We start from the raw sequence: 14,599 nt of genomic DNA on the forward strand, positions 1-14,599 counted from the left end.
TCTAAAATACATTGGAGGAAATCTTACACACCAAAAGACATAATACATTAAAGAAAAAAATTGATAAAATTATACTTCATGAAAATAAGAAATTCTGCACTTTGAAAGATACCACTAAGAGAATGAAAAACCCAGCAACAGGCTGAGAGAAAATATTTACCAATCAATTATCCCATAAAGGACTTAAATCTAGAACATATGAAGAATTTTCAAAATTTAATAAAATAATCCAATAAAAACTTGGAAAATAATTTGAACATTTTATCTAAAAAGATGTATGGCAAATAAGAAAATGAAATGGTTTTTATGAGTTTGTAAGAAAATATAAATTAACGCCATGAAATACTATTATATACCTATTAGAATGGCTAAAATTAAAACAAAACAAAAAAGACTGTTCAAACAAAACCACAATGAGATACTACTTACACCCACTGGGATGACTAGAATCAAAAAGAAAGACCCAAGTATTGGCAAAGATGTAGAGGAAGTGGATCTCTCATTCACTGCTAATGGAAATATATACAATGCCTTTATAGTACAGTTTGGTAGTTTTTTTTTTTTTTTTAAGATTTTTAAAATTTATTCATTTGAGAGAGAGAGAGCAAAGGCAGGGGGAGAGGCAGAGGGAGAGGGAGAAGCAGACTGCCCTACAATCTGGGAGCCCGACACGGGGCTCGATCCGAGGACCTGGAGATCACGACCTGAGCCGAAGGCACACTCTCAACCATCTGAGCCATCCAGGCACCCCCAGTTTGGCAGTTTTAAAAAATTAAGTACATACCTACCATATGACCCAGCCATTCCACTCTAATAGAGAAATGAAAGCACCTGTCCATACAAAGGTTTGTGAAGAAACATTCATAATAGCTTTATTTGCAATAGTCCCAAACTGGAAGCAACTCAATTGTCCACCAACAGGTGAATGAATAAAAACATTATGGAATACTCATACAATGGAATACTATTTAGTAATAGAGAAGGATGATTATGGATACACACAATACAAAGAAATCTCAAATCATGCTGAGTAAAAGCCAGAAAAAAATGAGTACATCTTACGGGATTCCATTTGCATAGAATTATAGACTACGCAAAATAATCTATAGTGACAGCAAGCAGGTAAATTGTTGTCTAGAGATAGAGATGGCTACAGGGGACCTAGGAGGACTTGGAGGGATTACCAAGGGGCCTAAAAACACTTTTTGGGGTGATAGATAAGCTCATTTTGATTACTGTGATGGATTCATCACGTGTATATATGTAAAAAATTATCAAATTGTGCACTTAAAATATTGTTAAAAATTAACAATAATTCATTAATAAGGAGAGAAGATATGAGAAATAACAGCATGTTTGTATGTTAATGGGAATGATTCATTTAAGGGGAAAAACTGAAAATTCAAGGGATGGGTATCTCTGGAAACTTGTCTTTTAGAAGGCATATATTGTGCAGAGGACTTTGGCTAGGAATATAGACACATAGACATTTATATTCTCAACAATTTCCTTAAAACATAGTCCTAGAAATTAACTATCAAAGTGTAGAAACATTCAGCCCATCTTATATACAATTAGATAAAAGAAGTATGAGCATATCCGTGGCTTTAAACTTACTGGAGTTCTGTGTACCTACCTCAGGTCTTGCTCATGCTGAAGTTACGTACCACTGCGATTGTGCTTGGCACAGGGACTGGCAAACGGAAAGATTTTTGGCTTCAGAGGTAGGATCTTCATAGAAGTCTTCCTTCTGCTTGAGTGCAGAACAGCAGCAGCTAGGGTAACTTGCTCGTTCCTCCACTGAGCAGCAGAGTGTATTTGGTCAGCCCCTTGAACCTGCTCTAGTCTGTGACAATTTTGACAAATAAACGTGATGCTGTGTAGTTTCCGAGGCTAGGTCCTAAGAAGCTTTGAAGTTTTCACCTGGGTCTCTAAGAACTTGCTCCGAGGAAGCTAGCTGTGTGTGGTAGGTTCATCTAGCCTGAGACTCCATAGCCTGAGTCATGTCAGGATGTTGTGTGCAAAGTTGCCTGGTCAGCCCTCAGGTCTTCCATCTGCCTATCAGTCTAGGTATCAGACGTGCAAGAGAAAGCCTTCAGTTGACTCTAGCCCCAGCCATCATCTAACTGTGACTGAATGAGGGGTCCCTACTGAGAGAAGCCCAGTGTCTTCAGATGCAAGAGAGATATTATACTGTTTAAAGCCATTAAGGTTTGGAGTGGTTTGTGATGCAGCCATAACCCAAATAGTACATAAGTGTATTTTAGGCAAATTTCACCTGAGTGACAGTTCTATTTGGGAACTTTTCTGTGTTGTGCTTCATTTGACCAAATCTTTAAAGGCAAAAACATTCTTTTGGTTTATTTTTTGTGATTCAACCTACCCTTCTCCTTTGCTTCAATATTAAATACCCAGGAGGGACACTCAATAAATGCTAAATTAATATGGTATCTCCATGGTAATGAGTGAAGAAAACTTATATTTATCTGACAGTAAAATGGGCACTATTTTGACTACATAGCTAGTTTTTTTTTTTTTATGGTGCTAACTTCACTTTGAAATTACTTAGCTGATTATTTTAATGTAATCAATTTCCACACTGCTATTGCCACTTTACCTGATACGGAAGATGTCATATTTCAATAATGTTTAGGGTGGAGATGGGGAAAAGGGTAAATTTTAAGGGTGTACAAGGCAGGAAAAGGGGCTCTAATCACCTAAATAGGATGCTCCAACAATAATGCTTTACATTGATAAAGAATGCAATTACCTTGCCATTGGTTCTTGCTGTACTGTCTGCAGTAAGACTGACGGTGTTCACATGATAACTCTAAGAAGGGAGAAGCCAGGTTTAGCTTTTATCGCTTAAGAACTTTGGACCATCAGCTTATAACTATTGAGTACCAGCCTGAATCAAAACACAGTCTATGATAGGTACTGGGAAAAAAAACCTCAAGGAATATTCCTGATTTAATAATAAATCAGTGGCATAATCTTTAAATTGATAGGACACTATGGCAAGTGCCAAAGGCAAGTGGATGAATAATATTAGACAATTATTAAATATGTGTTTGTCATGGTTCAAGGGCAGGAAAAAAAAAATCTACACTGAGGGGCGCCTGGGTGGCTCAGTCGTTAAGCGTCTGCCTTCAGCGCGGTTCATGATCCCAGGGTCCTGGGATCGAGCCCCGCATCGGACTCCCTGCTCCGCGGGGAGCCTGCTTCTCCCTCTCCCACTCCCCCGGTGTGTTCCCTCTCTCGCTGTGTCTCTCTCTGTCAAATAAATAAATAAAATCTTAAAAAAAAAAAAAATCTACACTGAATTTTTATACAAGTCTTTATTTACAACTTGTTTAACAACTGTACACTTTTTGCAGCCTTGAAAACATTTTTGTACTTGAATGGGAAAATATAGTTTGACCAAATCTTAACTTTATTCTTCATATACATATACATATATTATATGCATACATATAAACATACACATATAATTAATACCATAACAAGTTGGCAGTCATAAAATTAAAACGAATAAGTGATATCAAAAGGAAATACAATATAAGATTTCAAAAAAATTAAAAATCTGTCTTCTAGTGGTTTATTGGACTTTATGTTGTGATTTTAATGAAAATTTCTTACTGAGGCTAACGAGTCAGTCACCTCAGAAAAACAGTGAGAAAACCCACCGATCTAATATACAGTAAATGGTTGGTAAACTTGGTAAACACATGGAAAACTCCTTGGATGCCATTATGTACAATGTTGCTATATCTGTATTGATTCCATTTGTGAATTGAGAAATTTAGAGTCCTATGTGAATTTATTTCATTTTTGGATTATAGTGACAAAGAATGAAGTTGTCAAATTATAAATTCAATAGTCAACCAGAAATAAGAATATACCTAGTAATACCCTTTTTGCAAAAGCTAAGCTGCAAGATGGATAACTATGATGCCAAATAGGAAACTAACAACAATTCATAGAAAAATCAATAATACTTAAGACATGAGTATAAGGCTTTAGAGCTGGGACTGTAATCAATACAACTCCAACTCCAATGTACTAAGGTGTTTTCCAGCTCATCTGAAAAGTTTAAAAAATACTATAGGAAAAAAAAGCCTTTTTCTAACCTCAAATCTTTGATAGAATTTATTACTCAAAATAAGGCAAATTATTAAATTATTAGATATGTTTGAATTTTACCACTCATTACACAACCAAAAATTGGGTGTTATAAATGGTGGGGCAATTGTCAAAACATGAAAACTGCAAAACAAGATAAACCTAGAAATTATTCTTCTAAGTGCAAAGCATTCTGAATTACACATAACCTGTACACAGCAAAGTTAGTGACAGCAATGACATTTTAGTGCAACTAAATTTTAAATAACTAAGGCTATTAAAAAACGAAAGGCTCAAGGCCTCAAATCATTGATTGGCATTTGTGTACAGTCATTTTCTGTATTTATACTAAAATACTATTTACTTCAAGCATAATGAAAATTTCCCTTAACATGAGTCTACGTAGTACACACATTAAATTAGGCCAACAATTAAAAAAAAAAAAAAAACCACCTCAAATCACACCATTTATCCATCTGTACTTGAGCAATAAGAATTTCATAATTTACTTGGAATTTGACACTACTGGATTGAGTCTGTTGCCTGATTTAAAATATTTAAAAAGGAAGAGGAAAGCATCAAGACTTTCTAACAGGATAGTTTTAACTAAGCACCAAGCTGACTCAAAACAATTATGATTAGTCCCTTATTTTCATTAAAAAATTCAAAGATGCAGCCATATACATCCTTTTCGTTATGTTAAGAAGTAAAATAATACTAAAAATGTTTCATTAAGTCACTAGAATAAAATGCTTGCTTTATACATGAAATTGAACTTGATTCATAATCTAAGTTATTAAGAGCAAGAAACACTATGAGGAAAACCAAAAAGATAGTTTGGATCATGATGTGCCTTTAGGGAGTAGATAATCAAATGCGATGTTAGGGAGAAATGTTTAAAGGGACATAAACTTTTGCCGCCACTTTCATTAGATCTACATATATTTTTAAAAATAATGGAAGATAAGGATAAATGTTTAACAATTTTTATTTGTAAATAAATTAAGAATTCACTGGTTTCTGCTCTATATGTATTAGAAACTATGTATCATCAATTTGAAAAGACTACAAAAAAGGGGAGAAAAGCCTGGAGACTGTTATGATTTATGAAATGATTTAATTATATCACTTGAAAAGTAAAGTGCTGAAAACCTGTTTAAAAATATATTGAAAACTAGTTTCAAGGAATGGGGTTTTGATTTTTCCAAAGTCTTTAAAAAGGGCTGGTGTTAATTTTTATAAGAAAAACAGATTTTACTGCCATAGTTGAAGAAAGCTAAGAGTTATTATAAGTTAATTGAATACTTTTATTTTGTCTTTCTATTTGGGCATTATAGCACTGTAAAAAAGCATTTTCTGCAATGATGGAAATGTTCTGTATTTATGCTGTCCAATAAGGTAACCACTATCCATGTGTGGCACTAAGCACTGGAAATGTGGCTAGGTGACTGAAGAACCAAAGTTTTAATTTTAATATTTAATTATAATTTAAATCACCATGTGGCCAGTGGCTAACAAATTGGACAAGGTAGGTCTAGAATCTACTCTTACCTAAATTAGCAAAAAGCCAGACTGGATGATAAAGACATTTAGAAGGGAACTTATCTATTCAACAATTAGTAGATATTCAAAACATTATATTTTGTCTGTGTGTGTATGAGTGTATTTCATTTTTAACTTTTTACTTTAGGGGGACAAAAGCAAATCCTCCCTCAAAGGTCAGGGTCTAGACTTCTCTATTTCAGTGTTACTCTCTTCTAGGTGACTTGCTTAAGCAAAGAGCATCAGCAGAATGAAGAAGAAAACACTACAGAAACTTTTCACACTATAAAGCATTTCTCTCATGTAAAAGCACAAAACAAAACTCTAAGAGACTGTTCTTATGAGTAAATCTCCCTATTCTTTGGCAGTAATCATGTGTCAATGTTTACCTAACAACAAATAGTTCAGTTACAAATGGAAGAGTCCTAACTCTTAAAGACACCTCTCACTAGAACAAGCTGAAAACTTTGCTGTGTTTGAACTTAATAGCCAAGTTCATTAAGCACATGTTACAGCAGAACGAAGAATATTTCTGTAGCATTCTGCCATCTGTAGTGTCTGCCTTTTCCCATCAGCTAACCCCCACCATTTCGCAGATTCTCTGACTTCAGAGCTCCTGGAACTTGGCTTTCTTTCTCCTGTCCTTGGGTCTAGGCAATGATGAAGAAACTATGAAAGAAAGTGAAGGGCAATTGATAGGTTTGTATTTTAGGAGAGAGGCAAACCAAAGGTTAGAACATGATCTAACTAGAAGATTGTTTACTTTTTATTAACGCAACTCCAGAAAACAAAAAGTTTCAAGTGTGTTGGCATTTGAGAGAACTTGGCTTCATGAGTATTGACTTATAAAAGTCTTATTAATGTGAAATATAAAATGTAATTGATGCCTAGTAGCCCCAATCCAGCTTCAAATAGATCTCTAGACTTAGATTTTCAGACCCCACTTTAGACATTTCAGGAAGAGTACAGAGCCCATTTCTTTGGGTGATCTTTTACACTTTTCTTAGTGAGTGCTCCAAAAAAGGGAAAAAAAAAACCCTAGTTTTTGTAAAACATACAAATCAAAACTGCCACAGAAAAGTAGAAGAAAAATAATTATCTAATATTAGTAAAGTGCTGTGAGTCTTGCAGTAAAGTATAAATAATACATAAATGATTAGATGTAACAGTAAATATTAAGACACTCATCTCTAATAGTGACATAAACACACTACAGAATGTATATACAGTAATCACTGCCCATAGGTTGACAAGTACACCAAGAATAAACATGCATCCCTTTTATTAATTTTAGCAATATAATTGCTAAACTAATTATTTTCCTTTGTCAACTTCGAGATCTCTTAAGTGGTAACACCTGCTCAGAAGTACCCCCCGACATACATTAAAGCAACACATGCTTTGGTAGTTTCCCTTTTCTCACTTTGAGATTACTCTTGTCATGATAGTTAATTCTTCCTTTAAGCTCTGAGGAGATATAATTCAGGATATTTGATAGCCCTATGGGCCTGAAAGTTTGAGGCTCTGGACACTTTTTCTCATGACTTATCTTCAAGACTCTTAACGATCTAATTCTGAGCCTAGGGGTAATTTATCAGATACATAAAGACTCTCTTGAATATGTTTTTTTAAATCTCTACTCTTGCCTTCAATTTAAACAAAATTTTGTTGGGAGGCTATTATGTCTAATTAGGGAGAAACATAAAATTGAGCCTAAGGTTTATAAACTAGATAAAGCAGCAGATCTAGAGAAGTCGGTAGTAATTTTCAGCCACCACAGATTTCTTCTCATCTTATCAAATCATAGTATCCTTAATGGCTTCAAGTCACTATCTTAGATTTAGAAATGGGTAACAGTTTCAAAATGAAAATAGATGCTTTCCCCTCCACTGATAAACGTATAGTGAATACTGTATGCCCAGTTAATGCCCACTGAAGGGAAGGACAGTTAGAAAATAAATTATATTTTTGTCTACTCTTCTTTATTTAATGATCATGTTAAGAAAGTCAGAAGATTTTATGTAAACTATCATTTTAGGAACACTTGTTAAGACAGTGTTATTTTAAATTGGATTAGTACTTCCATCTGCTTGGTTATTTGTTTACAATGAGGCCATTTCTTGTCCCTATAATCCATTCTAATTTCTAGGAATGGATTTGCCTTAACAGCCTTCTGTTATTTTCTCAGATTTTAATGCTCATTTATAAATACAGCATACAAACCTATCTTATAGAATATTACTGGAAAACAGAAAAATAATGAAGAGAGACATCACATAATTGTTAGGAAACATGTATAGACCCCCTACAATTGTCAAAACTCATATACTTGCCATAATTAGGTTCAGGTCTCTTGTTTCTCAAATAAACTAATGTTCCTTTCTCTATCAATTTAAGTGCAATGTGAAGAATCCAAGTATAGTTCAAGATAACATTAAACTTCGTAAGTTTTTATATTCATAGATAACACATGTGAGTTGGATCGGATTGATAAAAGCCTATTTAACAACAACATAATCATACATTCATTCTTCCCAAGAACATAATCAATGATTTAAAAGAGATGGATGTCATCACATTTGTGCTGTCCTTCATTTTATAAAAAGGAAGCTAAATATTAATACTTCTGTGATTTTAGGGAATAGGGAAGGGCAGAAATTAGCTATGTCAGTAGCAAATTATTTTGTTTCTTGGGTTTCTGAGAAATGAACAGTTTTTACTATAAAACTTTAGAATGAAATTATTGTGCTTAAACTGGACAATAAAACATTTTTCAAAATTTTCAATAAAAGGAACATACACCAATTATTATTTAAATATGCTTTATAGATAAAGTAAAAATTGGATGACAGATACATTGAGAATAGCCTTCCTCATATAAAAACTTCATGGTATAAAATATTAAAATCATTATAGTTACAAAGAATAAGCTCTGAAAGCCCTTTCTAAATGCAATGAAACTGCGTTGTACAACTACCAAAATAAGCTGCTGTTTCAACAGTTGGGACTATAGAAAAAGAGATTATCATTATTGATTGGAAATCCCCTTAACTTATAAAAAGGGAAAATAAAAAGCACACTAAAATAATTTTCAAAATCTGATACCCCATTTCTTTTGTTTAATACACTCCTTCATCTACTTCAGGGTTTCACACTGGCTTGACTTTGAAGAAGTATAATGCTACATCAGCTTGATGAGAATCCCTTCATAATACAAGGCTAAGAAGTCAAAGTTTCCTTCCATAGTTTAATGAAAAGAAAACAAAAAGCATTTTGTCTTAATGTTATTCTGTAGTTAGCAAAAAGCAAGACACCAAGCACTTTCCTCTCATTTTAGGATCACGGTTGTTCTTATCCATGGGGCTGTAAACTACCTAGGTTTACACTAGCTGTGGGTTCTGGATGCTTTTTCAGATAATCTCACGTGTTCCAACTGGGGATAACTGTAACACTCCAAAGTCTGAGATCTAGACAATTGGAAATTAAGTGCAGAGAGTTAAGATAATTTTAAAAATTTAGATTTTTGTTTTAAGATACTTCTCATACTGGGAGAGACTTTGTCAAATTTTTAACATGGTGTTATCTTGAAAAGATGAATGCTTGTCTGAGAGCAAGAGACCCTCAAAAATATTTATCATTAGCTAACAAAAATAAACAAAGCTGTTACTGAAAAGGAGATGTGAATAAAGTAGCTAATAAAATTACCTTTTCTTCAGCCTAACTCATCTTTCACTGAACAGTCACTTATTGCTGATCTATTTGCACAGTGTGGATTTTCATGCCTGTGCAGGGACTAATGAGATAGAAAAGCCAATGTTTCTGACTGGAGAACCTCTAGCTTAATTTTGTACAACTGAACTTTTACTATAAAAACAAAACAATAAAACTTCAACAAAATTATCCTATTAAAATCTAATCATCTCACATCCCACAAGCCAATTTTACCAGGCTAGGGCTATCAAACAAATAATTCAATCTTAATCAATTCTGGAACATGGGTCCTTTAATTTAGGGACTTCTTTTTCTTGGTTATTATCAAATAATTAGACAAATGATAAAAAGGTATGATTGAGTTTTTGAAGCTCTTTTAAGATATGTACAGTTGTATTATTTATTCTCTTTTTCTATGTGGTAAACTACGATATTTGTTGGATTTTTTTTTTTATTACAAACTTTGTAAATACACACCGCAGAACATAAATGTTATTCTTTCATATTCTTTAGTTATTTACTTTGTATTTTCTTACCCTGGTTAGAAGGAAAAGAGAAAATAAGCTTTTTGTTGATAAGAATTCAACACTGCGGGGATGGGTCACCCCAACCTAATGCAGTAACACTGTACTTACTCCATTGCTGAGGCCAGGGCTAGCTCCACTGTCCACGTGAACTGTGGCTTCATGAAGCTACTGTATACAAGGAGTTTGTAAAAATATAGCATTGTATAGCTCACATCTAGATAAAGCGCCCAATGGCTTTCAACTTCCAGACAGACCATGCATGCATCATCACAAACCACCTGAGAAATTATTAATCACTCCTGGAGAAATAGCAATTTCTAAATCCTGTCCAAAGCTGGGCAAGGGAAACAGGGTTGTCACTGCTACAGCTAAGTTTTATTCCTGCATTTTGAAAAAGCATCAGAATGTTTAGAAATATAATTTCTTCTATGTAATGAAAGTAACATACTAAACTATAAAGGTACAGTAAAGGAGAGTGAAAGTTATGACTGTAAACACCAAAATAATAGCATGCAACAGATGCCATAGAAAAATAAGTCAAACTTGCTTCTAAAAGCCTGGCACCTTTTCCTCCCGTTTAGAGAAATATATCTGAGTAGGTAGGTAGGCAGGTAGACCAGGACTGGGGCAGTAAACAGAGAACTAAAATTAAAACTTCTCATCTCATAGGATATAGTCCATTTAATGAATAGCTCATAGACTCTTATTTTCATCTATCTTATTCTGCAGGTAGTATAATTCCCAAATAATTTTAATGTTACCAAAGTTAGTGTTCATGTCCTGTTTTAAAACAGCCAAATGCTTATGCTATTTGTGAAATAAGGGGGCAGGGGTAGAACCATTTTAACTAGTTTTTAATCTTTTATCGTTAAAACTATGTTGATGAGGTCTGCTTAGCCTCCTGAAGCCCCACAATGCATTCTACTTGTGGTTCTCTCTGTTACTAGAAATGCTTCCTGCTTCACAGTCTTATCAGGCAGAAGCATTCACACTGTGCTCAGACTTCTGTACTTAATGTAAAAAATTAGCACAATGCATGGAGTCATTTCTGTGTATGTTCTTAATACCTTTCTTCAAGTACAGTTTCTGAGGACAATTGAAAACACTACTAATTTTTAGGTCAATTTTCTTATTAAAAAAAAAAGTAAGGATTTAAAGTCAAACACCTAAATATAGTTTCTGAAAATCCTTAATTAACGTAGCTTGATTTAGTGTTATTCATTTATATTTAACATACAGGACTAAATGAAACCTGAACTTCCAAATAGCAAGTACATGAAATAAAATCTTATTAGATGACCTATCTAAAACCAAAACCAACCAATCAACCTAATTTCAATAACTTTTTGCTTTAAAAAAAAATTGGCTATGATGCAAGAAAAAGGCTGGAGGGGAACTTAAATATAATTTGGGACCAAATTCTTAAGTCACTATGGAAAGTCAGGCAGAAGCATTTCATTTTCAAATGAATGATATTTCACATTTATATAGCACCTTTTATACAAAGTGCTTTACAGTCATTATTACTTGACAGCCATTCATCAATGTAAATAAACATGGTTTACAATCTGTCAACAAATCTAAGAACTTTGAGGCAACCAAATACCCAAGAGAATCTATTCAGTAGCAAAGTCTTGGACCAGGACATAGAATTAAGAAAAAATGTTAAGAGACCTGTTGTAACATCACATACAAGAAGTTACTTATTGATCTTAATGACTGATACTAGGATGTCAGGTTTAGGAATTACTGAGAAACTGAAGGGTTTATATTGAAGAGTAAGTAAAATGAGGTGCAAGTCAACAAGGAAATTGTCCAAAAGGTAAGGCTACCTATTACTTGTAAGTACATGAAAAATAAATCCTTTAGATGTGGAGGGCAATTGAAGCTATAAATGTCAGCCACATTGCTAGAATTTGATGTTCAGTTAGGATATTCCAAAACAAGAAAAAAATTAATGCACTGCCTGATTTTTTTTCTTCTGTAATTTCCCCCCAAATAACCTAACCAATGCATTTATCTTCTGTCAGCAAACAAGATAGCAAGAAATAATGAAATTTTATGTATGTTTTAAAAATAGTTTCCAAATCTTCAGACAAATTTAATTTCTTATAAAACAATGTGGAAAACTCATTTTTTCCCTCTAAATAAATCTATCAGGTGCCTTAGGTAACATCTGATTAGCACCTCTGCCAATGTATTTGTCTTTGCAAAAAGTGCACTTGCCAACCATTTTATATAGTAAATATGCAAGTTATTTGAAGTGCATTTGGAAAACAATTGAAAACACAGAATAATACATCATAAAAAGATTAATTCCCTTTAAACAAAGACATTCTTATAAAGCATGGTAACACAGAGGCACAATAAAGAATATAAATTGTATATCAATTATTGGCAGAAAATCTAATTCATTACAAAGCCTACACCATTGGGGAAAGGACATTTTCATACAAAGAAAAGTACTACACTATTATACAACACTTTTAATTGGGCATTTAAAAATTTTTGGCACATTAAAAGGAACCGAAAGGACTACAAAATAAAGAACCAAGAAACTAAAATATAGATACAGGAGAGAAAAAGTCCTCAAATGAGAAACAATATCAACATAAAAGAGACAAAAAATAAGCTGGCTGAATTTCCTGAAATGTTGTCATATGTAACAGAAGTATGCTTTGAATGCAGGTGTTTAATTCTGATGGCAAGACTTGTCTACCTTGCTGTGGCTGGTTGAACATGGCCCGGATAAGATCTTCTTGTGCTGGTTGCTTGTCTTTGCCTAGCCAGAAATGACTGCCCTGAACCTGTACTAGCAAGTCTATCTTCAGCCGCCTTTTTATGCAGGGTCATTCCCTATACAACATAGGAAAAAAAGTAATCAATGGAAAAAAGTGAAACATACTCTCACAAAAGAAAATTTCATCATGCAGAATTTGTCACATTGCATCATAAGGCACAATTAGGAATGTTATCTCTGCTCATTATAGATTAAAATCTTACAGAGACATTTTAGTTCCAACAATTAGGTACAAATCTTCTCTTGGAAAAATTAAGGCTTAATTTTCTGAATTTACAATAACCAAACACCAGATAATAGAGATGGAATTTTGGAATACATTACCCATATTCAATCATACTTCCTTTTCAGATCAAATGTAAAAAGTGATTTTCCCAAGAACAAAAAGTGCAATTGATTGGTAGCAATTGATTCACATGGGGTTGTGGAAATCACACAGCTTATTTTGAGTGGAAAACACAAATGCACATGTTATTTCTTAAGGAGGAAAGCCAGGCTAGGTATAATACATACCACCAAGGTGTTTTTCTTCACTTGAGGCAGGCTTGTATTCTCAAGCAAATTAAGAAAAATTCCTGACAGTCCACAACAGAGGGCCCAACCAAGAGCAAGGGGGTCTTTCTTGAAGACTGGAGTAGGATGGCCTACTAGCTTAGAAGGGAGAGGATATACAATTGCTGGGCCCAGAGCACCTTAAACAGGAGGGAGGAAACCTCTGGGAGTGCGCCTTTTAAACTGTTCGTCTGTGAGGAGATCAGGAAAAAAGTGGTCTGGGTACTTATTTAATAAGACAATAAAGAACCCTGACCAGGGAAACATTAAGAACAGAGAGCGACTATTTATTCTCACCAATAATTGGCTACAAGTAAGCTGATGGAAGTTTACACTGCAACAAGGAAGAAAGGAAGAAATAAGCAACTAAGAGCCAAAAGGAGAGCCTACCTAAGCCAAGCTATGTAAAGTCCTAGGGCTTTCCTACAATGAACTGGACAGACTGGCACAGAAGACAGAAGACTAAACATCAATTTTCCCATCACTTGTTAGCTTTTAGGGAAAACACTAGTCGTGGCTTTGTGTCTTTAACAGAATTTTGGTCTATCATATATACCCAAATAAGTAACATTTCTCCATTTTTGCAATGAGAAAATCCAGAACATGTTTTTCACTCAATTTGAAATCAAAGCATTTAAAAATCTGAAGAAAATTGACAAATATCTATTGGTAATCCTTAAATTTATTAATGTGGCTACATATATTACCAATCTATTTTATTTAAAATATACTATCTTTTTTTCACTTTCACATTCCAAGCAACTTATTCCAATTCTTCACACACCTTTCTGATGCCAGTAGTCATGACGGGGCCATTCTCTGAGATATTTAATGCCTCTTCCCAGTGCTCGTCGCCTCCCTTCCATTCAGTATTCTGAGATGCAGAACCTTCTGAATGTATGTATGAAGCAGTTACTTGCTATCTTACTGGAACATAATTTGTGTGACTCTACTAGGAGTTATTCCTTTACTCCCTGAGAGCTGAAAAGTAGGGCTATTCTTTAATACCACGTCACAGAATAAGTAAATTCAGTTCTATAACCACAATATGTGAAGTCATACAAATCAAATCAAAACTATGAAATGACCAATAAGGATTGAGGGGCAGAGTTCTAAGATCACTAAGAGGACAAAGAGGAAACAGAATAGATGGAGTCAGAACTAGTTCTCAGAGAACTTCCTTAGATAGTTTTCCCTTATTTTTTAGAATTGTGATAAAATTTGAAATATGTTGTTTTAACCAAGGCAAGAATAAATGTGGACATGTCATGAAATTATATGAACTTTTGACAAAGATCAAATCCCATTATTAGGAAACCTGGGACATTACCCTTTAAGACACAGT

The 14,599-nt window shown here is 34.0% G+C and overlaps 1 protein-coding gene across 6 annotated transcripts in view; it reads right to left on the minus strand.

Moving 5' to 3' along the window:
• Positions 1-3,361: 3,361 nt before the first annotated feature.
• Positions 3,362-14,599, minus strand: part of HOOK3 (hook microtubule tethering protein 3) — a 104,987-nt gene continuing 93,749 nt past the window's right edge. For 5 of the 6 annotated variants that reach the window (XM_032413300.1, XM_032413299.1, XM_032413303.1 and 2 more), the window contains 2 exons: positions 12,622-12,758; positions 3,362-6,333 (listed from right to left, as the gene is read on the minus strand). In XM_032413300.1, coding sequence (XP_032269191.1) covers positions 6,315-6,333; positions 12,622-12,758 — 156 coding nt within the window. In that variant the 3' untranslated portion in view covers positions 3,362-6,314. Of the gene's footprint in view, positions 12,759-14,599 lie in introns of all 6 variants that reach the window. The other variant, XM_032413301.1, reaches the window with a different exon arrangement.

The sequence above is a fragment of the Phoca vitulina genome, unplaced genomic scaffold (genome assembly GCF_004348235.1).
Source record: "Phoca vitulina isolate PV1807 unplaced genomic scaffold, GSC_HSeal_1.0 scaffold15, whole genome shotgun sequence".
In the NCBI taxonomy this organism is placed as follows: Eukaryota; Metazoa; Chordata; class Mammalia; order Carnivora; family Phocidae; genus Phoca; species Phoca vitulina.